The sequence below is a fragment of the Anastrepha ludens genome, chromosome 3 (assembly GCF_028408465.1).
Source record: "Anastrepha ludens isolate Willacy chromosome 3, idAnaLude1.1, whole genome shotgun sequence".
Taxonomy (NCBI): Eukaryota; Metazoa; Arthropoda; class Insecta; order Diptera; family Tephritidae; genus Anastrepha; species Anastrepha ludens.
The window spans coordinates 105853490-105880531 of NC_071499.1; the positions used below are offsets into that span (position 1 = coordinate 105853490).

The 27042-nt window shown below is 39.2% G+C and overlaps 1 protein-coding gene across 3 annotated transcripts; it reads left to right on the plus strand.

Annotated features, from left to right (window-relative positions):
- Window positions 1-4753: 4753 nt before the first annotated feature.
- Window positions 4754-26081, plus strand: LOC128858690 (insulin-like). 3 transcript variants are annotated; one of them, XM_054095157.1, is made up of 4 exons: window positions 4754-5956; window positions 6128-6468; window positions 24738-24966; window positions 25032-26081. In XM_054095157.1, the coding sequence occupies exons 3-4, from the start codon at window positions 24738-24740 to the stop codon at window positions 25184-25186; spliced, it is 384 nt and encodes a 127-aa protein (XP_053951132.1). In that variant the 5' UTR covers window positions 4754-5956; window positions 6128-6468; the 3' UTR covers window positions 25187-26081. The 3 variants fall into 3 exon arrangements, with proteins under 3 accessions (XP_053951132.1, XP_053951131.1, XP_053951133.1); XM_054095158.1 differs by having other exon boundaries at window positions 4758-4860; XM_054095156.1 differs by having other exon boundaries at window positions 4754-6468.
- Window positions 26082-27042: the final 961 nt, after the last annotated feature.

Sequence of the window (27042 nt, forward strand, 5' to 3'; positions counted from 1 at the left end):
ATTTTAACCTATTCTTAATTTCTCAAAAACGTGCTTCAGTGGTGCGGACGATCGGCGGTCAGCTATGTAGTTAGCACACACACATCCTTAAATAGGTTTCGCTAAGCTTCTCCTCGACATATATTGTGTGTCTTATGTTGCCCAACGAGTTGAGCGGTCTAGAATTTGTTCTAGTATTGAGTAAAGTTCTATATATATAAATACAATCCGGAAATGTGTGTGGTTTGAGCGAATGGTGGGCATTTTAACTCGTATTATGCCAAATTTATCTAAACTTATTTCTTAGCATTTTTCGTATAAAATTTTGAACTTAAGTGACGAAAGCGGGAAGCGTGGAATAACTGCTTACGCGTGTGGTGATAACCTTACCAAGCATAGCCTCTATTCCTGGTAAGTAATATATAACACAGCTTATCTGAAGCTGGTTCAAAAAAAATATACTAATTTGACGGTGCTATTCAAAAATGAGATAGTTTTTAGATTTGAATATGATAATACGAGTAGTAATCATAATTTTGTATCTGTAGTGTGCCCAATGGCCGGCACTTCGACCTAAATGATCTTTTGTATTCTTCTACATGTTTTAGTAGTAGTTATTACTAGTTCCATTGACTGGTTGGGTATTGGTTGAAAGCCAAATTCTTTCAGTAAATTTGTCTGCAAGGCAGAATATCTGCAACAAGGGCATGCTTGATTTCATTCGAATCCATTTGATCGCGATGAAAGCTGTGCAGTTTTGTCTTTGACAAGCCAATAAAGTTGCACAAGATATACTCTGTGGTCTCATCATTCTCCAGGCAGAGTCTACTTATACACACTGTCTCACTCCCAATATGAATTTCAGAGAGGGTAGTTTAAGTAATATATTTAGCTGTCAGAAAACCTACTATTTTCCTGTCATTTACTTTACGCATGCAATTACCTTCAGGAGGGCCCATGGCGGTGTCAATTAAATGGATCAATACTATTCACCCACGTCTGGGTGCACGATATTTGTAGCCAGCTGCGTGCTGTAGGCTCGTCTTCCAATGTCATATCAGTGGTATGTGGATGCCCCAAGTTCCTCTCACATGGACGTACGAAGATTATACGCTATCGATAGTTTCTTTTGCCTATGCAGCAAAACAGCAACATCAATCCGTTTGGCTTGACGGAGTTCTTGTGTGACTTGCCAGTGGCTAACTCTTTGAGTATTCTCCCAACTATTTACCCCGCATTTAATTTCCGCTCAGTTGTTACTACAATATGGTTCTGTACCTTGAAAACTTGTTGCCGACACCGCCCTAGCGGCAGCCATTTAATTACCTTTTATTCCAGAATGGCCCGGAACTCAGTAAAGCGCAATTGTTTTTGTATAATTACACTAAGTTGGTTTAGGTTGTTAAGGCATTCGTACACTATTTTCGATTCCATGGAATGTGAATAGAATAGAATGATGCTCTGATGTTTGTCAAATCTGTGAAAACTGAGCCAGCTAACCCAATAGAAGTTGTGCTGAGTTGTGCCCTGAGTCTCGCCGCTCGAATTGTTCCCCTATAAAAAGGTGTACGTCGCTTGCTGCTGGTGGAAAGAACTAGTGAAATTTTTTTTGGGTAAATCAAACTCTCGAGTCACAGTGGCAGATGATACATTAACACGCAGAGAAAGACTGAGGTCTAAATTTACACTCGGACGTACTGAATTTTAGATAATTCTATTCTTAATTTAAATAGTCATTAATAATACCTAAATTCTTTTATTAAGAGAAAAATTCTGCTTTTAGGAACAAATGATCTGATTTTGAAAAGGTCTGCACTAAAATTAAGACCGCCTTCTAAATATTATTTACATAGATACATTTGAATCATCTCAGACATTCCCACGGTGACTGCATACAGAAAATAATTTTGAGTCATCAATATGATGGAACTACCCTGATAAAAAAAAAAGTTATTTCCCTAATACTTTCCATTTATAGTGTGCCGCGACCCCCAAATGGGTTTGTGCGTCACTACCATTCGGTAGAGCCCGGGTTCGAAACCCGCTGTGTTCGTGGGGCACAAAATAATAGAAAAGGTTAGTGGTCACGCCTGTCATGAAAAAAAAAAATTATTTGCGCGTACAATTCTGTCTTTGGCTGAGCTTCTCCTCGTATTTGTGGTTTGCGTCTTTATGTTGTTCCACAAATGAGACGGCATATGGCTGGTGGTCCCCACATTTCGAGTACCAACATCAAGTCAAATTGGAGGAGGTCAAACACCTAGCAAAGGATGTATGCGCCAATTATATAAGTATATAAAAAAACACCTTTTAATTTGAGCCTAAAACTTTCTTTTTCTTCTTTATTGCCTTACGCCCATTATTTTTTTTTAATATATGAGAATTTGTATTAAATTTGACGCTCACGCCACTTGTTCTCGTACAAGCTGTAAACTGTGCACCAATTTGCTGGCTGCTGACCCTACCATCCGAAACGAAATTGTGAGAGTAACTTCAGCTGCTACGTCACAGGAGATTCGGCAGCAAAATTACGCCCGCTCATTTCACACGCATTCTAACAAACCGCTGTCACATCCGCTGTTACATCAGCAAATCAGCTGACTCCTGATGCTAAAATCGCTAATGGTCGTTTAACGGATGTTGGACACATCTTATTCGCCCTACTATTAGACCTGTTGGAAGATATAACTTCTCCGGAAAAGAGCGAGTATGAAATGTATAGCTGTACATACATAGAACACATTATTGTAATAAAAGTCGCTAGTTTACATGGGAAGGCGAATCTGAGTGTATTTCTGCGATGAATAGAATAGAAAATCATCTGCAGTTCGAAGGCCTCTTAAAACTTTAAGGTACTCCATGCGAAGGACAAACTCAAAACATACAAATCAGAGAAGTTTCTCGGCCTAAACAGCTGTCAAGGACATATGCAAGAATCTATTATTGTTATCACTATTTTTATAATTGCAGTTGAATTCAATTTTAGTACTAACACATGGGCTGAAAAGTCGCGGGCCCAAAAAAAGAAAACTCGATTTTTTGTTAAAAATTAGCTTTATTCATCAATGTAATTTCCATCAACAACACAATCATTCCAGCACTACTCTAACATTTCACTATCACTTTTGTAGAACGATTTATCTTTGATCTCAAAAAAAGCCCCAGTTTCAGCGATAACCTCTTCATTCGAGCGAAATTTCTAACCGGCGCGAATTTTTTTAGGTCACTAGAAGTCAAATCTGGCGAAACGGTGGATGTGGGAGCGATTCGAAGTTCAATTCATGTAGTTTTGCCATTGTTTTGATTGACTTGTGACACGGAACATTGTCTTCAAAGTGAGCAAGCGCGGCACCCACATCGATCAGAGCTTCCGCATAGTCAAATGCTCATGCCATATATGTATGTACAGCCAAAACATTCTTTTCATATCTTTACGATGTCAACTAACCCACGCAACTTTACTTTCCGATTGTTCAAAACTATTTTGTAGATTTTTTCGATGTTTTCTGGTGTTAGCCCCTCATTTGGACGTCCACTGCGTTGTGCATCATCGCTGTCTCTACGACCACGTTTAAGGTCAGCAAACCATCATGTCATTGTTATTTCTGATGGAGCGGAGTCTCCATAACACTGTTCAAGCTATTGCTTCACTTGAACGGTATTTTTTTTCCTATCAAGGAGCAGTGTCAAATCAGAAATTTTGTTTGATCCATTGGTTTGAAAATAACAAAGTAGCGTCACTCTTAGCACAATAATGAATAGAATATCATGAAATTTCAACAGCTATCTTTTTAAGGCTGGTACTGACTGAAAGAGAGGGGGATGCAATAAAACTAGAGTAATTTATGGGTTATGCTGAAAAGAGTGAACGCCGTACGCAGTCCCTTACCGCAGCCCCTAACGAGCACAAAAACTCATCCCGTGAGAGCAACAGCGTTCTTTTAGTCACATATTTACACAATACATCGGTTTGTGTGTATGTGTTTGGTTGTATCTACACAATGTTGCCATTGATATTTTTGCTTACACACTTTTTCACACATCCGCGTTATCAGTTACAATTTTTCATTGTTTAATAAACCAAAGCTAAAAACCAACAAAGGTAAATAGTTCATTTATCTATAATTAACATTATTCAACAGTGTTTTTAAGTTATTTTAATAAAAATTATAATCTTTCTGAGTTCATTTTGTAAATGATTTCGAAATGTACTGCTTGGCAACACTGTGTGCTGAGAGCGCAATCAGCTGACAGGGTTTTATGGGAATTTTATAAATATCGTGAAATAAAATCTACGATACTACGATACGGAAGGAAGGAATTTTTCATTTACATGGGGTTCTCATTAGTTTGATCGTAGCAGCTGACAGGGGACTGCGTTTACGTCGTTCACTGTTTCCAACATTAGGCCCGGGACTTTTCAGCCCATGTGCTAAAGGTCCTAATACATATTTCTACTAAATGCTCTGCTCCACGTACGCAGAGCCGCAGTAGCATGCCTAGCAATCCGTTTAATCATTACCCCAACATGTGTAACCGCGAAGCGTCATAAAAAATGTATGTTCGTTCATTCGTGATAGCGGCCACCGCGCCGCAAAAACATTAAGCAAAACTAAAAGCAGCGGTGCCGCATTAGCTGCTACATATGTGATCGTTATCATAATTGTGTTTACTGTTTATGTTATTGTATTTTTAAATGATAATTAGCCAACAATAACGAATGTACAGCGGCAACGAAGCTGTGGCCGGTTGTTCAGTTCTTAGGAGGCTCTTTTGCTATTTGGCTGTGAAACGGCGAGCAACACGCGCCACGCAAGATATTAGTACTAAATCGGTGGAAGGAAGAATATATTCAGCGTATTGAAATCGCGTTATTTAAATGTAATAGAATAAAAGAACTTTGCTTTCTGAATATCAAAATATTTTACGAATTCATACTTACATATTCTTATGTTTATGTGTACATATAAGCGATCAGTCATTACCGGGTGTTACACGAAAATATTTTTACCACTGACAACACAACTAAAATAAAAATTAATAAAAGTTCAAACATTGCCTCCGTGCACGAGTCACGGAAAAAAAACCAACAACTAATCACAACCAAAATTAGTAACATTGGCAACGTGTAGTAGCGCCAAACATACGCGTACATTTGTTGTGTAGCCAAACTAAAAACAAACAAACAAACAAACAACAAATATTTTAGCCTTCGTGCACGGAGCTAGCAATGCATCAATTATGAAAACCTACATAGCTAACAACAACTACTTGTAAAATAATAGCCGCATCAACACAAAAGCAGTAGGCAGCAACTAACAAACTACGAGAGCTGCTGAGCTAAGCTGCCAAGTCGCCAAGTTTTGTTATCCAGTTGTCATACCCACCTGCGGCGCAAGTGAATGCTCTAACATCGCGTCTAACTATAGCACAGATTAGGCTAAAAATAGCCCATAACATTACCAGCAGCATTAAAATACGACAAGGAATTCGCTGACTTACAATTACCATTTCGTAGAAGGTATTTGAATACCAAGTAGCGCATAGTTAGCAGTGAGCAAGCAGAAAAGACAGTGGGACTGACGCTACTTAGTCGTCGCGGTTACTGTGGATAATAGGTATAGTAGGCAAAAACAGGTCGCGTCCAAAAATAGGCATTTATGGTGTTAATCTCTATAAAAGCGGCAACAGCAGTACTAAAGAAATAAAATACCATTACCAGCAGCAGGCAGTAATATTCCCCGCAATTGAACATAGATTTGTATGTGAGTGGTCCAAACAACAGAGCTCCAACAAAAACAATAGCAATAATAATAATAATAATAATAATAACAGCGGTAGCAGCATAGTGGAAAATCGTCACCTAGAAGACTCCAAAACACCGCACACACGATCGCTGCGACCAGAGCGATGCTGAGCTCACACCGAAACAGTGCGATTTACGCACCACAGCACCAAAAGTATCGGCATACTACTCGTACGTAAATAAAGCATTATATTTTTCGGTGGTGATACTGGCATTAACATAACTTAACACAGGAAAAAATAAAAAATAAAAGTTTGTGAAAAATACAACCAACATTTAGTTCAATTTTTAATATATGTAATATCTGCAAGCAAAATAAAATATATATTTTTAAATTGCTAGTGATGTGCAACTTGTGATCTTCAATTATTCGTATTATCTAAAAACAAAACAAAAAAAAACAAAATTGGCTAAATCGTTAAAATTGTATCTCAACTAAAAAGTTCCTGTGAAGGTGATTTTAGTGAAAAGGACGAAAAAAAAAAATAAAAACACAACAGTGAAACAAAACTTAAAGAAATAAAAAAAACTGAACTACAACAAAGGTTCAAAAATTACTACAAAGTTTGGAGAAGTCGAAAAAAGGCACGTCTATTTGCGCGATTGTTTCTACAGGCGTATAATGTTTAGAAATCGTTTAAGTACTCATATTCGCAACATTCAACCAACAACAATAAGAAAAAGTAAGTATACAATGAAAAGCTTGGTTATTATAAAATTTGAAATTTTGAGCATTCCAGTGGCAAAAATTATAAAATTTAATTAACAGCGTGTTTTTTTCCTTTTCCTTTCCATTCAAATGATAGGTTTAATTGAATTCACTCAAACTTAGTTTTCACTTGGAAGTGCAACAAACAAACAAAAATCAGCGCGTAAACATTTTTTTCTTGGGCGCTTGTCTCTCTTTTTGTGGACATATTTATCCATTTTGCTTAAAGCTGACCTCGTTTAAATTAATGTCAATGTCTTTTAGTGCATTCATTTTACGGTCAATGCCAACAGTTGAAAGAACTAGATAATTGGACATTTAGCTGGAATTAAAAATCTTCTTTATATACTTGTCCATATACAGGGTGGCGGTTTCTTTTTCAGAATTGAAATGCACAAAATTCAATTTATTTCGGTATATTATTGCCTTATTCCCATTATTTATGGCACACTATTTCATTCATGTGGCTATCTCGTTTGGCTGCGCAGTAGCGGATCCTGTTAAGCCAGTCTTCCAAAACCTGTACGACTGTTTTTGACTTTATCTCACGAATGTTCGCTCAATATTCGCCTTAAGGATCCCAATCGGTTAAGGAACTGTACGCATAGCATCGATCCTTCATGGCATCCTACAAAAAAAGCTGAAGGGCATCAAATTGCAACTCCACGGTGGCCAACTGATATCACCGAGGCGGCTGGTTGAAAATGAGTTTGCAATATTGCCTCGCTTAAATTTTTTTAATTTCATCGAAATGACTGCAACTTTTAAACGCGATAGCCGATTTACCTACCTACATTTTTCTATCCTTTAAAATATTTTAAGTCATACTGTGTCACAAAGCGCGCTAAAATACTTCTCTTTATACAGGGTCCGCCATATAACTTTACGGAATTAAAAATGCTATAAAAAAGAAACTACTCAATATTTTTTGAAACTGTTTTTTATAATTTTGAAGTACAATCCTTCCGGTTAATGATGGAACACAACTTCATTCATATGGCTGCCTCGGCTAGCCATGCACCATCCCATACGATCGGTCCAATTTTTCAACACATTTTCGATTGTATGCGGCTGTATTTCAGCTAAGACATCGCGTTTTGTTGTTGAGAACGACGGTGAAGTCATGTTCCTGGTGATTCACGAACACTCTCGGCCACAGCAGCAATATTTTCGGGTGTACGCACGGTTTTTGGTCGGTCACGCGATGGTCAAATCAGATGACAGCTAAGTGTTACCATTCTTCAAATAATACCTAGTTCAAATCCGTAACGATAGATGGCGGGCCCTATATAAGTTCAAAGAAAATTTGCAAAGGTTAAATAAGAACAAAATTTTTTTTTACGAAATTGGATTCTGAAATTGTTAAAATCAATTGATTAATTGATTGGTAGCCACGTTGTACCCGAATGAGTTAATCTGACTACCATTCGATAGAGTCCGGGCTCGAAGCCTATTGTCGGCACGAAACACCAATTGATAGAAAACGTTTTTTCAAATAGGGGTTGCCCCTCGACAGCCAATGGCAAACTTACGAGAGTATTTCCATCAAGAAAAAGGTCCACATAAAAAATTATCTGCGTTCGGAGGCGACGTAAAACTGTAGGTTCTTCGGCTAAACACCCAACTAAGGATGTATGTGGCAATTAAAAGCAATCATAGGTCAATTTGGTTTTTTTCATGAGGAGCTTTTTCATGACAGGAATGCACTGGAAAGTTTTTCCCTGGCTGTCGAGGAACGACCGCTGTTTGTGGAAAACACCAAGGTAGATAGATGGGTGAAATGGTTGAAGTACTAGTCTTGTACTCCCCAAGTAACACTAAAGCGCCGTTTTGATACCATTATGGGACCTCCAACAGGCCGATATGTATCTACAGCCAGCCAGAGCTGTTGATGTAATCGAGAAGATTGATGGGATTTAGGTATGCTTGTCGAAGAAAGGAGCAATCAGTGACCTTAATGATCAAACACCCAACAAAGGATGTGGGCGCAATCATAGGCCAATTTTGGATTAGCCTTTAACTCCGTGAGCGAATTTGCCTTCATCGTCTCAACCGTCTCAAAAGGGAAAAGTTAAAAAAGAGTACGCTCGAGTACGGTAATTACTTATTACACTGGCGGAAAGAAATCGGAGTAGCAACACCCGTGTATTCAATAAAAACGAACTACACATTTTTGGGGTTTTGAATCCTCTGTGCGCTATTTCGCTAATTGTTGGTTCGTTTTGATGTCACATCAGTGTAAAAAACACTCTCCACGATGTCGGGCATAACACTCTGTATCGATCTATGCGGGACTCCACTATCGACGGCTATCAGTTCGGCCCACTTTAAGCTCCTATATCATTCACTTTATCAAGTTACCCGCTAACATTCTCACACCTCCGCATATAATATTTTGTTAGAAGCTCAACTAAAATTGAGTGCAGATGAACAACTGACAGGTGTACCAATCTAGAAAAAAAAACAGTTATTTTGAGAAAAGCTCCTGCGCGGGCAGTTTAAATAAGACATTTCAAGCACTTTTAACCAGAAGTATGCGTGAATGTGTATGTCTGCCAAGAAGGTGATCCTTTCCCATCGAACCATGCTGCCTTACAGAATATTAGAGGGTATGTATTACTGAGAGTCGACTCTCCTCCTCGTAAAGGAACTGCTAGCAAGTTCTCTTGGGCAGAAAAGTTCCCAATACAGAGATTTACATGGTCCGAAAACATTTTGAAGTAGTGTCTTACAAAGTAAATACTTTATACTATATATTCCTGGGTATACGAGGGTCATTATTTATATAGTGAACCTCGACAGTTTTATTAGATGTTAAATTTCCTTTATCCAAAAAGTCTCATCTTTTTTTTGACAATACAATTTTCCACAATAACCATATGCGTGGTATTTTTAATTTTCGGACAACGCTTTGTTGTGATTTTCGATGTGTATTTATAATTTGTACTCCACCTTTGGCAATGAAACTTCCATATGTTACAACTGTGAAACGCTGCCATAGCGAATTAATTTACGTCAAGGTTGCGCAAAATCAGTTGTTGTGCCAGAAACCATTGATGCTGCGCAAAAACTGATAATGCCAGTCGTCATATGACATGCAGTGGACTGAGGTAGTCTTAAATCATAAAGTCATCATAATCAAAAGGTATTCCATGGCCACTAATAGTAAACAAATTTCATATCGTTGCAATCCCCAAAATTTGACGAATGATTCATAAAAAATATTGAAAAAATTTAAACGAGGACTTTTATGAGATCGTGATCGGTTTCAGATAAACTTAATATTTCGTAGTTTGTATTCTTGTACCGATGCATCGGATTGACATAAGCATTTTTTTTTAATTGGCGTAATAACCGCTTAAACCATTTTAGCTGAGTTTCTTCATCGTGCTAACAGACGCCAGTCGGACACACTAAGAGAAGCCAAGTTGCTTTTCACCTAATCTGTCCGACGTAAAAAGGCTTTCCCCTTCCCTTTTAACCACCAGCACCGAATACTTTCAGAGTTAGAGCATTTGTATTCATTCGAAGGACTTTACCTATCCAGCGGAGCTGCTGAAATTTTATTCGTTGCATTATATCTATGTCACAGTAAAGCTAATGCAGTTCATCGTGCGAAAGATCCAAAAATCTTCCGTAGAATCTTTCTCTAGAATACTCCAAGGACCGCTTCATCGAATGTTGTCATCGCCCAAGTTTCTGCGCCGTACAAGGTAGGGGCATGATGGGAGACTTATAAAGTGTGACTTTCGTTCGTCGAGAAAGGACTTTACTACGCAATTGCCTACTTAGTTCAAAGTAGTATTTGTTGAAAAGAAAGACTCTCCGTTCGATTTCAAGGCTAATATTAGGCCTCTTCTTTTGGCCAAGCGTAAGCAGATATTATTAATATTATTGAAAATTACATTTGTTTGTAAAGTAGTGAGTTATACTAGTTTTATGAGGTATAACACTACTCACTAGCGGCGAATCTGAGCACAAAGACAACGAGCAGAGAAGTGGCGAATTGTAGATATATGGAATAGCGTCGACTTCGGTGTGGCAATGCAGTTCGTCCAGCTTTTGGTGACTCGGTCCCCTATGTTCAGCGTTATTCCGCCATTCTCGTGGGGCGCTTCGAATATTGGTCTCAACCTCGTCTAAAGTGGTTGGCTTCTCAGTGTAAACTAAAGACTTGCCTTAGGTTAGGTTGGTATGATTGCCCAGGGAATGGGCACACTTGGACGAAGAAAGATTCGTCCTTTGTGATACCATTATGAAGGGGTGAGGCGGGAGAGAAAGACCGATGAGATGCAGGGAGAGGGCGGGGAGAGGTGGTGCTGGGATGGTTGGGAGCGTGCGTATTACGAACGATGACTATGTTTGCGTCGACCGCTTTATGCTGCTGATAAAATTCATCAGATTTTTAATGTCAGCGCCCGCTATATCAGCAGGCGTGGCAAAGAAGTAGGAGCCAAGATGCCTAGATCTTAGCCCCGCCAGAGCCGGGCAGCTAAGCAGAAGGTGCTGAGATGATTCCACCTCATCCTCCATACATCCAGCGCAAAAAGGACTCGAGGTGATTCCAAGTCTCACAGCATGCATTCCTCGCGCATTGTGTCCTCATTGCGCATTGTCAGCCTCAGAAGCTTGCCCGAGCGCCTCCGTTCCACACGTGGCCAAAAGGATTTCGCGACCTTACACGTTTGTGTACTTGCCCAGCGCTCGCTGAGTTGGTGCGATGCCCATCTTTCCAGGAGCAGACCAAAGACTTGGCTTAAAATAAATAAATAATTGGCGCGTGCACTTCTGTTGGTGGTTTGACCGAGCCCCTCGTCCTATTTGTGATGTGCATCTTGCTGTTGTTCCAGAAATGAAGGGACCAACAGTTTTAAGCCGACTGCGAAGGGCAGATTTTTTTACATGAGGAGCTTTTTCATGACAGAAATACTCTCGCAGGTTTGCCATTGCCTGCCGGGGGGAGACCGCTATTGGAAAAAACTTTTGCATCATTTTGATGCTCCATGCACAGAGATTCGAATCTGCGACCTCCAAATGATAGTCCCGCATCACCCATTCGGCTACAGCGACCGCCTTGGCTTAGCCCCAGACAAAATTCTCGAGGGTAATTAATGGTCGTCGCGTGACTAACCACACGTAAAATTGTCCTTTCACAACTTCGAGTGATTCATCGCTTGTATGACATACACCTATTGTGAGATTGAGACAATCTTAGGCATTAGTGGGACCAGCTTACATTCAATATTGCATAAACATTTGACTGTCAAAAAAAATTTTTTCGCGTTGGATCCCACACAATTTGTCAATCGCTCAAAAAAAGGCTCGTGTCGATTGGTCGAAGGAAATGCTCAAAAAATACGATCGCGGGGCTTCGAAACACGTCTATGACATCGTGACAGGTGATGAATCATGGATTTACGCGTATAAGCCCGAAAGTAAACAGCAGTCGACTGTATGGGTGGTTCAAGATGAGCCAAATCCAACAAAAGTTGTTCGCGCACGAAGCACTTCCAAGCAAATGGTCGCCTGTTTTTTCGGAAAAATTGGACATGTCGCAACCGTACCACACGAACAACGCAGAGCAGTAAATTTTGAGTGGTACACAACCATTTGTTTGCCAGTTGTCTTCCAAGAAATTAGGAAAACCAATCGCCAAAGACGGATCACTCTTCACCAGGACAATGCGAGCTCTCACACTTCGGCTCAAACAACTGCATTTTTGAGCACCCAAAACATCGAATTAATGGGTCATCCGCCGTATAGTCCTGACTTGGCACCGAATGACTTCTTTTTATTCCCGTACGTAAAAAACAAACTGAGAGGTCAACGTTTTTCGACACCTGAAGAAGCGGTTGCGGCATTCAGAATGCATGTTTTGGAGGTACCTCATTCAGAGTGGCAAAAGGGCTTCGACAATTGGTTCAAACGCATGCAAAAGTGTATAGATCTTCATGGAGAATATTTTGAAAAACAATAAAGTGATTTTCGATGATTAAAATTTGTTTTTGTTCTCTAATCCCGAAATATAAAAGGCACCCCTCGTATCGAGCGGTTTTGTTGTTTCTGGCCACACAGGGTTGGTTAACATCAACCGAGGACTTTTCATGATAACAGTACTTTCTTCCTCAGTTCGAGATGTCGCCACACCCTAAATCGCACTATTTAGTTAATCTTTGTGGATGCACTGATGCTTAGCCATACACTTGTGAGTTGTGTTCGCTGCAAAAATGTCAATTTTTCTTTTTGGCCTAACCCCTGAGTCGGAAGAGAGCCTCATCCGAGAAGATGATTTTTCGACAATAATCAATAATATTTTTTAGTGATTACCACACTGTGCTATGGGGGGAATGGCAACTGTTTTCCACACAGAAGTTTTTGCCATCCTAAAAGTAGCCGAATGGATAATCGAGACGAGATGGGGCGGGAAACAGATTGGAGTCTTCAGTGACAGTCAGGCTGCATTGAAGGCCCGCGAAGCAAACCTCAAAGATTGTTCAAGAATGTAAGAAGAAGCTTAATTCTGTCGCAAGACAAAACAGTCCAATACTTATATGGGTTCCGAGACACTCCGGTGTTCAAGGAAACGAAATTGCCGACGAATTGGCCAACCGTGAATCAGCGGTTCCCCCACAAGGGCCAGAGCCAATAATCGGAATCAGTTCCGTAGGAATCAAGAATTGGATCTGCGATTATGTAGGCAATCTACATAAAGAGCGATGGTCCGGTCTGGAATGCTGCAGAACTGCAAAGTATTTTGTGACAAGTCCGAACAGAAAACTGTCAAACTTTATACTAAAACTTAGAAGGAAAGACGTTCGGTTGATGGTCGGTATCATTACAGGACCTCATCCATTACAGGACAACCTCAGCATTTGACCACCATTGGAATATTGAGGACCCAGTGTGCCTGTCGTGCTTGGAGAAGGCGGATAGCACTGAGCACTTTCTCTGTGAGTGTCCTGCCTTTGCTAGAGCGCGACTACAGGTATTAGGTTCCGATGTCATGAGAATAAGTAATATTCGTTCTCTAAAACTGGAGAATATTAACAGATTTGCCAAATAATCTGGAAAATTCTGACAGGACTAACTATCTCTATCTCTGTCTCTATTCTTTTCCTATCTCTTTCTCTGATACTTTTCTCCTTCCCTCCTTGACTATCTACCCCCTTTCCAAAGATTTAGCCTGTCTTTAGCCTGAGTGTTTTCTTCTTCTTCTTAATTGGCGCTATAACCGCATACGCGATTTTGGCCGAGTTTAACAAAGCGCGCCAGTCGTTTCTTTCTCGTGCTAACCGGCGCCAGTTGGACACACCAAGTGAAGCCAAGTCCTTCTCCACCTGATCTTTCCAACGCAGAGGAGGCCGCCCTCTTCCTCTGCTACCACCAGCTGGTACCGCATCGAATACTTTCAAAGCCGGAGCGTTTGTATCCATTCGGACGACATGACCCAGCCAACGTAGCCGCTGGATCTTTATTCGCTGCGCTATGTCTATGTCGTCGTAAAGCTCATACAGCTCATCGTTCCATCGTCTGCGATATTCGCTGTTGCCAACGTGCAAAGGTCCAAAAATCTTACGCAGAATCTTTCTCTCGAACACTCCAAGCGTCGCTTCATCGGATGTTGTCATCGTCCAAGCTTCTGCGCCATACGTTAGGACGGGCATGATGAGAGTCTTGTAGAGTGTTAGTTTTGTTCGTCGAGAGAGGACTTTACTACTCAATTGCCTACTTAGTCCAAAGTAGCACTTGTTGGCAAGAGAGATTCTACGCCTGAGTGTTTTAGGTGCCAACAAATCTCCTGGTGCTCCATGGCTCGACCTTTTCAAATTCAAATTCAATTACCACACGCTCGGCAAGCGTGAAGAGACGCATAAAGAAATGGCAACCCTTACTGAATATTTTGACAGCAGGATGTCATTGAGCACTTGGACAGTTTCTAAAGAAGTAGAGAGAAATTAGTTATTTGCAGATAAAAAATGTAAAAAAACTCTAACCTGATTTCAGCGCAATAACCGTCGAATTCTGTCGAATTCACTAAACAATGAGTAGTGCAGCTTGCCCCTAATAGATAGCCCCAGAAAAAATACAAAAAGTGCTGTTTATTTTGAGATGCACCTTGTATAATATTCTTAACGCTATCACAAAAACAACTACATAACCACTGTCAATCAAAATTTCTTAACTCAAAACACGCTTTGGACATAAAAATCTCTGCTTAAATTTAAATGAATGAATTAAGTCAAGCTTATCTCTTGTTTAGAAAATCAAACACATGTGGGAGTCCTCAGTTTATAAAAATACTGTACTTTGATGTGCACACTTTCCGTATGCACACGTACAATTCATTCGCAGTAAATTGGCTGGTATGCAATCATTATTTATATTAATTTGTATTTTATTCTTTTAAGTATTTAATTGCATTCTTATGTACACAAATGTATCAGTGCGCTTTGCAACTCTGCATTTAAAAATACACATACACATACGTATGTATGTTGTTTTGTGTAAAATATGCTTATGCATACATACTTACATACAGATGTATATGTATGTTTGCTGGGAGGCGTTGTGAAGTCAACAAATTCATACGTACATACATACATACATACATACGAGTATGTACACATGTACTATAATTATTTTCTCAGGCGTTGCCGTGATTTTCATACACCCTTGCCAGCTACTGAGGGGATCCAGTCGCCTATTCTGTTGTTGTTGCAGTTGTTGTTTTGTTTATTGTAAACGCTCGTGGCTTTATTAAAATAGATTAACTATTTTATTTTTAAACAAAACTTAAGTGACAAAGCTACGCCAACTCTTACAAAGCAAGCTACAGATAAACAACAATAATTTTAATTACAATCGCAGCAGTAGCAACAACAAAACCATGCCCTAAATGATAAGAAATGCATTGTGAGCCCACATAATTATTTGCATACATACATACATGTGTTTATGTGTGTATATGCACACGAGATGTATTTTAAAACATTGAAATTCGTTTTAAAATACTCGCTTACACACTTTGCGATTAATCGCAAATTAAAGATTGCAAGAAATTGAAAACAAGCATTGCGATTACAGTATTAAGGGGGTATTCTAGTGTAGGCATGAATTTGAGGTATTTTTGTGGGTGCTACAAATAGAAAACGAAAAATATTTTTACTATCCATTTTTTTACCGGACATTTATTAATCTTTTAACAATACATAAAAAAAGGTCAAGAAAACAAAAACTGATAATTTTATAAGCTGTTGAAGTGGAGGATCCCAAAGCAAAATGGCGCGCTAAACTTGTCATGATTGCAAGCTTTCTAATGATCTGAAACATGAGTGATCGGATCTAAAAAATGAAAAAGAAGATTATTAATTTAGATGAATGCCAGTGGAAAAACTAGCTTTTTTTTGCTAAACTACATCTCTCCGAAAAAATAGAACATTTTTTTCGTACTTTTTGGACATTTTTTTTTTAAATACAGGGTGGCTGTTGAATTTTGCTACATTAAGAAACTCAAATAACTTTTTTTTTAGTGTATGGAATTCATTTATTTTTTTTTTCAAGTTGAAGGTCATTAAATTTTATTAAATGTAGCTTAACTAGTTTTAAAAATAATTGAATTTAAATGCCCACCATGCTCGTTGACACAAGTGCGGCATCTTAGTAAAAAGTTGTTCATTGCTGCTTTGAGAGTTGCGACAGGAATAGCCGCAATTGTTGCCCGAATGGATTGTTTTAGTTCATCCAAATTTGTTGGCTTTGTTTTATAAACTTCTTGTTTACATAAACCCCACAAGATAAAGTCAGGTGCAGTAAGGTCAGGCGACCTGGGGGGCCAACGAAATTCGGAGTTTCTTGAAATCAGTTTATTGGGAAATTTTCGTCGCAACTCTGTCATAACAGTCTGGGCTATGTGAGACGTTGCCCCATCTTGTTGAAACCACACAGAGTTCAAAGGAGTTCTCTTTCGGCGTAGTTCTGGATAAAAAAATTCTTTCAGCATTTTCAAATAACGGTCTCCAGTAACCGTAACGGTGTGACCATTTTCTTTAAAAAAATAAGGCCCGCCAATACAGCGTGAAGAAACCGCACGCCACACTGTCACGCGAAGAGGATGCAATTCCGTCTCGTGGAGTATCTGTGGGTTAGAAGTACTCCATATTCGACAATTTTGTTTGTTCACATTGCCGTTTAAATCGAAATGGGCCTCATCAGACATGAAAAGGCAGTTTAACATGTTTTGGTCTTCTTCCACCATTTGCAGGATCTTCTGGCAAAATTCCAAGCGAATCGGCAAGTCTGCTGCAATCAGTTTGTTAACCATTTGAATTTTGTAGGGAAATAAGTCTAAATCTTTGTGCATTATTGTTTGCAAAGACTGTCGGCTGACACCAAGTTGAGCAGATAAGCTTCTTGTTGAAACCCTTGGATTGCTTTGTATAGCTGCAGCTACAGCAGCGATCGTTTCCTCCGTCCGAACTGGTGGGTTTCGATGATAAGGCCTTCTTGCGACTGTTCCTTGCTCAGCAAAATTATTCACCAGTCTCATTATGGTCCATCTGCTCGGGGGATCGTCGCCAAACATCCGCCTGTACTCTCTCTGTACCAAAACTACGGACTCCAGTGCGTGATAGCGGCGGACAATCCAAATTCTTGTTTGCGTGTCCCAGTTATCCATTTTAATAAATTTTAAAGATCAATCTGCAAATTAAAACAAAAATGGAACAGATAGCTTAAAAAGAAAAAAAGTTATTCAATTTTTTTTTGGTAGCGGCTTTCATCAGCCACCCTGTAGTAAACATTTTCTTTGTTAAAATAATAGTTTGAACGATAGAGATATGTATTGAGAAGATTCACAGCAAATTCCAAGTGAATCGGTTAAGCACAATTTGAGATATTATGTAAAACGTTTTGAAAAATGTAGTTTCGAGAAAAATGCGTTTAAAGTTTTCAGACAAGATGCCATGTCACCGAAAATGCTGTAACACATGAAATAATAGGAGTTTTAAAAAATCCTCATAATGACACATTCTTCATTGTCTAAACTTTGAAAATATGCAAAAAAATTCTACACTAGAATACCCCCTTAACGGCGTTTAACAGCGCCAACACTTTAAAGCATATTCAAGATAATTGCGCCAATTTTTTTTTTTTTTTTAATTGCAAAAACAAAACAAAAACAAATTTTTTGGAGCATTTTAATTTGATGTCAAAGCCGAAATTTAGAAAATTAGCTGATTGCTCTAAGTCGTCTAATGAATTTCTTTGGTTTTGCTTGTACGTAAAAAAATCTTTTAAATGCCCAACCTGAATTATAAACCTATTTATTATAGTATGTTTTGGTTAAAACACAAATCTTTTTTGGTCAGATTTTATTAGAAACTAAAACTTAGTAATATTTTTCTAATAGCAGTCGCCCCTCAGCAAATGATAAACCTCTAGGTGTATTTCTGCCATGAAAAAGCGACTCATGAAAACCATCTGCCGTTCGGAGTCGACTTGAAACTGTAGGTCCCTCCATTTGTGGCGCAACATCAAGACGCACGCCACAAATAGGAGGAGGAGCTCAGCCAAACACCCAAACAGGATCTAAGCGCTAATTATATGTATATATAATACTAAGTAATTACAATATATAAAGGGGTTTTCATTGGGAGCGCCCGAACTTTGAAATTAAGCAAAGTGATATTGCCGCAAATGTTTTTATACCCGCGCGCACTTGTCCGCAAAAGGGCGAAAGGGCACCGAAAAAATTTGAAGATACTCAACTGCAACAATTATTGGTTGAAGACGCATGTCGAACCTTTGATGATACGTCTAAAGAGTTGGATGTTGATAGATCAACCGTCAGTAAACGTTTGCACGCGATGGGAATGGTCCAGAAAGCAGATAACTGGGTGCCACATCAACCAAGGGAGAGGTATATCGAGAGACGTTTGGTGACGTGTGAGATGCTTCTTGAACGACAGAAAAGAAACGTTTTGTTTTTTCAGAAAATATCAGGTGTTATTTTTAAATTGTATACTCTGTACTACAAATATATAATATGTACGGCGATTCCTATTCAAAATATATATTTAATTCGAATTTAAAAAGAAACTCGAACTTGGAAGACCTTTTACGTATACGAGTACGTAATAGTACCACATTCGTAGTAATTCTCGCACGCGAATATGAATGTGTATGTATGTATGTATACGGTTTATAAAATACTATTATATATGCAACATAACTGATAACTAAAAAAATATTTAAGTCTGAAATGAATCAAAGGTTATCTACCCCCTGCATTATTTTGTATTTCTTTTTGTTATTGTCTGCATCTACATTTTAAACAACAAAAATCTATAAGTACTTATGTTCATAACCCAAAATCACTGCCGCATGCAAAGGGTAATCAACATCATTTTACAGCTCTCAATTTTCTTTCTTCGTGATTGCTTCCAAACATTTCTTTGTGAGTGAGTTAATTGTGAGGAGGCCAGCCCTGATAAGCGACTCCGATGCATTCGTTAAAAGCTTGATTGAGTTGAACTCAGAGTCCTTATGATACCGTAAAAGAAATTTCAAACTGGCTCTACTTCCCTGAAACCAGTAGGTGCACGGAATTCATTGCATCAGTCACAGGGCATCACTAAGTTTCTCACTGAAAACTATTTGTTTGAGCTCTACCCCGGAATTCCCGGAGTATATTCCAAAATTCAAAACGCAAGTTGGTCTCTCAAAAATGATTCGGCCTCAAAGAACTCCCCATCAACTGCAACGCACTTATGCCAGCGTTTGATCCAGCTCGCGAAACACTTTTCGAACTCTATTTTCGGTGTAGCCTCAAAGCCGTCTTCGATTTGTCGATTACTTCCTTTTGGCTGTTGAAATGCGTTCCCCGTGGTGGTTTTTTGACTCGATCGAACGGAAAAAAATGCAGGGAGCCATATCAGATGAATTCGATGTTTATTGGATGGTATTCGTTTCGTTCTTGATCAAAAATTCACGGATAATGATTGCACCGTGCGACGCTGCTTATTATGGTGCAAAATCCAAGAGTTGTTTTCCCACAAATTCTTTCCTTTTTGGCGAATTGCTTCACGTAAGAGTCTCATAATGCCCAAAAAATAGTCCTTCTTAACTGACTGACATCTGGCAAAAATTCGTGAAGTAAAATACCGGTGTAATCCATAAAAGCCGTTAACATCGCTTTCTTTTTTGACTGCAGGCGACGTGGGTTTTTAGTCTTGGTTCATTCCGAGCTCCCCACTCGCTCGCCTGATGCCTAGATTGCGTGTCGTATTCACACACTCGCATTTTGTATCCAGTAATGATGCGTTTGATGAATGTTGGGTCGTATTCAGCCGTAGTAATCATGTCTTTGGCGATATCAATGCGGTGCCCTTAATGCATGAAATTCAGGTCCTTTGGGACCAATTTTGCAGCAGGTTGGTATTGTTGCCCAGCAATGAGCACACTTGGACGAAGAAAGATTCGTCCTTTGTGATACCATTGTGAAGGAGGTGAAAGGGAAAGACCGATGGGATGCAGGGAGAGGGCGGGGAGAGGTGGTGATGGGATGGTTAGGAGCGTGCGGATTACGAACGATGACTATGTTTGCATCAACCGCTTTGTGCTGCTGATGAAATTCATCACATTTTTAATGTCAGCGCCAGCTATATCAGCAGGCGTGGCAAAGAAGTAAGAGCCAAGATGCTTGGATCTTAGCCCCGCCAGAGCAGGGCAGCTAAGGGGAAGCTTTTGCAGCAACATAGCGCAAACCCATATCATTAACTACATTGTGCTGAATGGATCCATAAGCAATGTTTAACTCCTCCGCCTGCACTCTAATGGTTAATTTGAGGTTATTGACCAATTTTCCTTTCACTCTATTGATGTTTTCATCAGTTTCCGATGTCGACGGCCTGGCACTATGTTCGTCATCCTCTATGGACTCACGAGCTCTTCTGAAGCGTTCATGTCACTCCTAAGCGGTTGTTTTCTTTTCTTGGCACCATTGAATCAGTTTTTAACGCAAAATTTAATTCAAACTCGTTGTTGCAAGTTCAAATTCGTAAATAATAATAAAACTGTGACTTTTACAAATGTCGAGCAATAGCGTTAAAATATTGGTAGAAATGTTATCCATAGATGTGGCAACCTAATAAAAAAAAATAGAACTGAAATCAGTTTACTTAGAGCCTCATCTGTTATTGTTCTGGGAGCATTGTGATAAAGATGTACTCGTATATCTAGAAGTGCTTGCCAATGTCGGAAATCATTCCTAGGTACATCTAACTCGATGTAAACTAATCAAGCAATGGTCTGTAAGGACTGCTGTTTCTAGATGGATATCCTGTCTACTGAGCTTGTGTAATAAAGCCACTTATCTCGCCATATGAGGGTTCCATGCTTCAACTTTAATTCGTAGTTGCTCAGAATTTTTCATTCCAAACAAATTTGTGTAGCATTACAGGTTTATTGCCTAGTACATGGCTAATTTTACTATGAAAACTCGTCCCATGTCGAACTAGTTTTTGTTTTTTTATTTATTATAATTGTGAAACAACAAAGCAATTTTTATTGCACTTAACAAAAGACGGTGACTGCTGAGCCCTCGCTGTATTAAAAAACAATTACATATTTATGAATTTGGACAAATGCAGTTATTTATATTCTGCGGACAATTTTTGGGCCTATGCACGTTGGTGACGGCGAGTATCGTAGACGATGAAACAATGAGCTGTAGGATCCAGCGGCTTCGTTGGCTTAGCCATGTTGTTCGAATGGATACAAATGCTCTGGCTCAGAAAGTACTCGATGCGATACCAGCTGGTGGTAGCAGAAGAAGAGGAAGGTTCCCTCTACGTTTGAAAGACCAACTGGCGTCGGTAAGCACGAAAGAGAAACGACACTTTTTTAAACGCGGCCAAAATCGCGTAAACGGTTATCACGCCAATCAACAAGAAGTTATTTATGCATTGCAAGAATACGTTTCCTAGGTATACGATATCATTGGATAATATTAATCTTATAGGGCCAGGCGGCCGCCGTAGCCGAATGGGTTGGTGCGCGAATATTATTCGGAAGTACACAGGTTTGAATCTCCGTGCATGAACCACCAATTGATAGAACAAAGTTTTTTCTAACTGCGGTCGCCTTTCGGCAGATAAGTGTATTTCTGCCATCAAAAAACCATCGTGCCGTACGGAGTGGGCGTAAATCTATAGGTCCCTCCATTTGTGGAACGAACGCCACCAAAAAAGGATGTTGTGAGTTAAAAATTTAACAATTTTCTTATTTTTTTCTATTGAAACAGTGTTCAACAATATGGGAGGATTTTCTTGAATATATATTTCATTTGTTATTCTATGAACTGGGGCCACTCGCAAGGATGTGCTTAGTAGCAAATTTAGCCAAGGAAGCAGTATTGGCAGGATAGTGAGTTGAGACCAGCCAATCTATATGAATCTGAGAATGGCCTAAACGTAATCGCATGAATGTTTTATTTCCCTACATCGACATGATGGTTGGTAAATAGTTTTCCTTTTGTTCAATTCAATTCTCTTGCTATTGCCATTGAACATGTAGCCTAGCTTTTGCGAGTATGCACTTAGGTGTTGATGGAGATATAAACTGGATTAGCTTCTCCGGGTAGTAGCTTTACCAATTGGGACTTAGCTTCGTAATGGGATGTAACTGTTGGCCATGGGCTGTTAAAATAAACGTCGCGATTGTACTTGTACAGTATAAATATGAATGCACGAGAAATTCATATAACAAAATTAAGAAATTACTTCATTAAATAGACCAAAAAAAGCCCAAATAACGACCGAATATGCACCTGTACAATAAAGCAGATGTGAGGCAAGACTGCGATGCACATGCAGCTAACGGCTCGTACAAATTTGATACTGGAATATTAATTTTTTTTCACACTAGGCAGAATGTCTGGATTTCATAACTTAAACTAAATTCTTTCCCGTAGTCAACGCTACTCAATTGGTGGGTTTCTCCAAATACTAATAAATATACATACAGTCTGTGTCAGAAAAAAGGATCTGCGATTATTCATGAAGTATAAAAGATATACTCGTATATTTAATATTTTGTAGAAAACCCTGAGACGCAATTACTCAATAAGCCGTGTAGTCTTCATCGTTGGAGTATATCCTGGCATCTTCTCGGCATGCTTTGAACCAGCTTTTCTGCGTAGCTCGTCGACAAAGAGGACCAGATTTTGCGCACTTGACGCACGAGTTGCTTTAAATCGTGGACTGGCTTTCCGGCAAGATGCGTTTTCATAATTCCCCATACATTTTCAATGGGGTTGGCGTCTGGGGACTGGGAAGGCCAGTCCATTACTGTGACGCTATTTTCTTCTTTGGTTGTTTTTCAATGTGTTTTCCGAGAGCAGTTTCTCTTTTTAACAAGAATTGTGCGTGCTTGGCGTAGTCGCAAAAAAGGGTCCCGTTTAAAAAGTTGAACGATCACTTTATCCTGCTTTTTTGTCGTCACTCGCTTAAAGCTGCGCTCGGAAAAGTCATCAACGTTTTTGTACACTTTATACCGCTGATTCCACATAACAACAAACTTTTTTGATTTTTTAATTACTTTTGCAGCCGCAGCGTAAGATAATTTCGGCCCTTTCGAATGCGTGCACAAAAATACCGCCTCAAAACGCTTCGCGTACTTCTCACTCATTTCTGTTTAGTTGCGCTTACGGGAGAGTTTCGAACGACACTAATCTGAGTTAGCACTGGCGACGTAGCCTTTGAGTGGGACTATTACGCAGCAAAAAGCAGAACGAAATATATCTTGAAGTTACAAAGAAAAATCCGGTTCTTTTCTTCTGACACAGACTGTATGTCCCGAGAGCCTAAGCTAGCTATAGGGCTTCCTTTCTCAATCTCCTTTTCTCGCTGCGAATAAGATAATTGGATACTATCGTCCATATAGATCCAACTACAAACTACAAACTGTCAATTTATGTCTTCTGTGTACGGGAGATCTAAAGGAAAAAATTCTCAGCACTATTGAAGAGCATTTTCGGTGAAACACGAAGTTCCATTCCTTCAATTTTCATAGATAAAGTAGACGCTTTACCACATGAAAACAACCGCCAATAGAAAACCAGCTGCTGCACTCAAATCCGAGGAGTGTGTGAGCCACACATACCAAATATGAACCCCTTGCCGTGCTTTAACGAGTCTGACTCGTGATGAAAATTTTGGCCCAAACATGAATATGGCGAGCCAGGCTCTTGAATAGATCGTCGATCACGAGCCGAGGTCGTGTACAAATAGTCGAATCAAACATAAACATCAACTTCAAGCTTCAACTCCATTTCTACAAAATTGAGAAACTCTGCAATGCAAAGTTACGTTGGACAGGAACAACTGCCCTCTACCAGCCATTCGAACCAGAACAAGCGTTAGACAAGGCAATTTACTTTCGAGGAATTTCTGCATTTCCCACACTAAGAAAGCAGGGAGCAAGCGTGATAGCTTTTTATGCATAAAGTTTATTGCATCAGCGCATTCGCATGTCCAACTCAAACATGACCCAACTCAAGGCGTAAAATCTCGATCTATTAGAAAAAGATTTTCCTTTCTACAATCTACTCATAGTAGTCGGCCACTCCATGAAAAAAAAAAACATATAATTGGCACTTACATCCATTTTGGAAGTTTGGCCGAGTTTGCGTGGAGTGCGCCTTGAGTTTTAAGCCGATTCCGAACGTCAGATATTTTTTATGAAGAGCTTTTTCATGGCAGAAATACACTCGGAGGTTCACCATTGCCTGCCGAGGACGACTGCTATTAGAAAACACGTTTTCTATCAGTTTGGTGGTTCATATACGGAGATTCGAATGGTAGTCACGCACCAACCCATTCGGCTACGGAGGCCCATTGAGTAACTGCCGCTCTTTCCCATCAACCCGGAACCAACCGATTAGTATTCACATGCAAATCTACTCATAGTAGTGGCCGACTCCGATGGTATTTCAGCCATAAAAATGCTTTTTATAAAAACCAATTGCCGATTAGAGGCAGCATAACACTATAGTGCCCTCCATATATAGGACAACATCAACCACAAATTGGAGGCGAAATCCCAACTAACACATGTTGAAAATTAGCTGAAGCTTTCTTAACTGAAAAATGTATGCTCGTACAAAAGATATTTGCATAGCAGTTATTGAAAAAATCATATTATTGACAAATTACTGGTATACATAAATATTTTCCTTTCTTACAGATGATGTTCCCTCAACAAACAGTGAATTTTCATAACCTGCTATGCCTTAGCTTGGTCGTGATTAGCCTAGTGTTTTGTGTGGAGCTATCGCCGCACTGCACTGAAGCTATTCCTTTACTTCCCGGGGGTAGCAGCGATGTAGAGTTCAAACGCTACTGTAGTACCAACCTCTCAGATGCCATCCGCCTAATATGTGGCGGGCGTTACTATTCGCTATCACGAAAGTTTCGTAAGTATAAAAATCGCATCGCATTTTACACATGGATTTAATTTCACCGTAATATTTTTTTACAGCTGATAGTGTCGGCATGGGTCATGTCTCCAGCCTAAAACGGTTAGCCGGCGAGGACGGTGAATACCGGCAACCCTTTCAAGGTGCCATACACGAGTGTTGCCGGCGTCCATGCGGCTACTCGGAGCTCAAGTCATATTGTGACCCTGATTACTGATATTAAGATGATAGGCGCGCACATGACGTAAGAGCGATTAATAATTACTCGCTGGATGTACTCACACACGAATTTTAACTCATCTATTAGCCATAACCTCATGCATAAGAATCATACGAATTTGTTTTAACGATTTTACAAATACATATTAATGAACCCTTAAAATAATGCTTTAGAATAAGAATTAAATGTCTCGTCTAATATATGTATACAGGTATTATAATTGAAATATCGGTTACTTATACATACATGTGTATGTATAGGTGATCACGCATGCATATCTGCACACATAGATCGGTAGTTATGTATGTATGTGTAGTGAAAGGAGAAGTTGAAGGTTGATAATGTGACCCATGTGATATAAGTACGTGAAGTTAAATTATTTTTGTGAAACAATGACGAAAACAACAAATATTATAATAGAAAATTGAGTCGCGATCTATGATCTGTAAAAATGATTTTACGCATTAAAATGGAATACCAGATCCAACTTTTATATCTAGAAGAAACAAGTGATTGGGACATTGCAATGTGTTTTGTCATGCATATGTATGTATATTGTATATGTGTGTACATATAATATATTGAAAAAACTGGCTTGTACTGTTTACAAATTTTATACTATGAGTATTTGTTGAGATTAATGAATAAATTATTTGTTTTGTTGTATTACTACTAAAACTCATTATTTCTAGTTAAATTGATTTTAGCTGAATTTATGAAACAAAAACGTACAGAAACAACGGAATAGTTAGTTAAATCATTTATCGTTTTAAATATTGTAATTCGCTATATAACTTAGTAACTAATACATATGTGCAAAAGTCTAATTTTAATACAAAGTAGCGCTAATAACTATTAAAATTAAAAATAATATATTGTAAATCATATAATATCCTGCATTTTTAATTTAACTGTCTGTTCGAGCAGGAGGTCTGAACAAATTGGCTTACTTGTTTTACTGCTACAACAACAACAACAAATTGGAGGTAGACGAAGATTGATTTGAACGACAGATAGAAACAAGCTTGACACTCTGCAAAACAAAATAGCAAAACCCACAGGCTTATTTTATTTTATTACTAATAAATCCTGCGGCGATCGCAAAATAGCAAAATCCACAGGCCTATTTTATTTTATTATTTTTATTTCCTTCGGCGATCCCAACGGAGTAACATCGAAAAAATGCTATTATCAATTCCGAAGTGGCCACAAAAATCTGCTTAATTTCGAAATTCGTGAAATCGAATCAATGTTTCTGCTTTGACAATTTTTCGCAGCAATTTTATACGAATGTTTTACTTCGACGAGAGACGACATAAATTAAAAAAAATAATTGAAGATAGGTAGGTGAATAGTTGAAGTATCAGACTGGCACTCCTCAAGTAGCACTAGAACGCCGTTTTCATGTAATTATGAAACCTCCAACGGGCAGATTCTTCTTCTTCTTCTTAATTGGCGCTATAACCGCTTACGCGACTTTGGCCGAGTTTAACAAAGCACGCCAGTCGTTTCTTTCTCGTGCTAACCGGCGCCAGTTGGACACACCAAGTGAAGCCAAGTCCTTCTCCACCTGATCTTTCCAACGCAGAGGAGGCCTTCCTCTTCCTCTACTTGCAGAGCCGAGACGTTTGTATCCATTCGGACTACATGACCCAGCCAGCGTAACCGCTGGATCTTTATTCGCTGCGCTATGTCGTCGTAAAGCTCATACAGCTCATCGTTCCATCGCTGCCAACGTGCAAAGGTCCAAAAATCTTGCGCATAATCTTTCTCTCAAACACTCCAAGCGTCGCCTCATCGTATGTTGTCATCGTCCAAGCTTCTGCGCCATACGTTAGGACGGGCATGATGAG

Bases quoted from the DNA above. Each gene is read 5' to 3' on its own strand.
- LOC128858690 (XM_054095156.1), top strand. From the start codon at position 24,738: ATGATGTTCCCTCAACAAACAGTGAATTTTCATAACCTGCTATGCCTT. The intron at 24,967-25,031 runs GTAAGTATAAAA...ATTTTTTTACAG, and splicing joins TTCGCTATCACGAAAGTTTC to CTGATAGTGTCGGCATGGGT.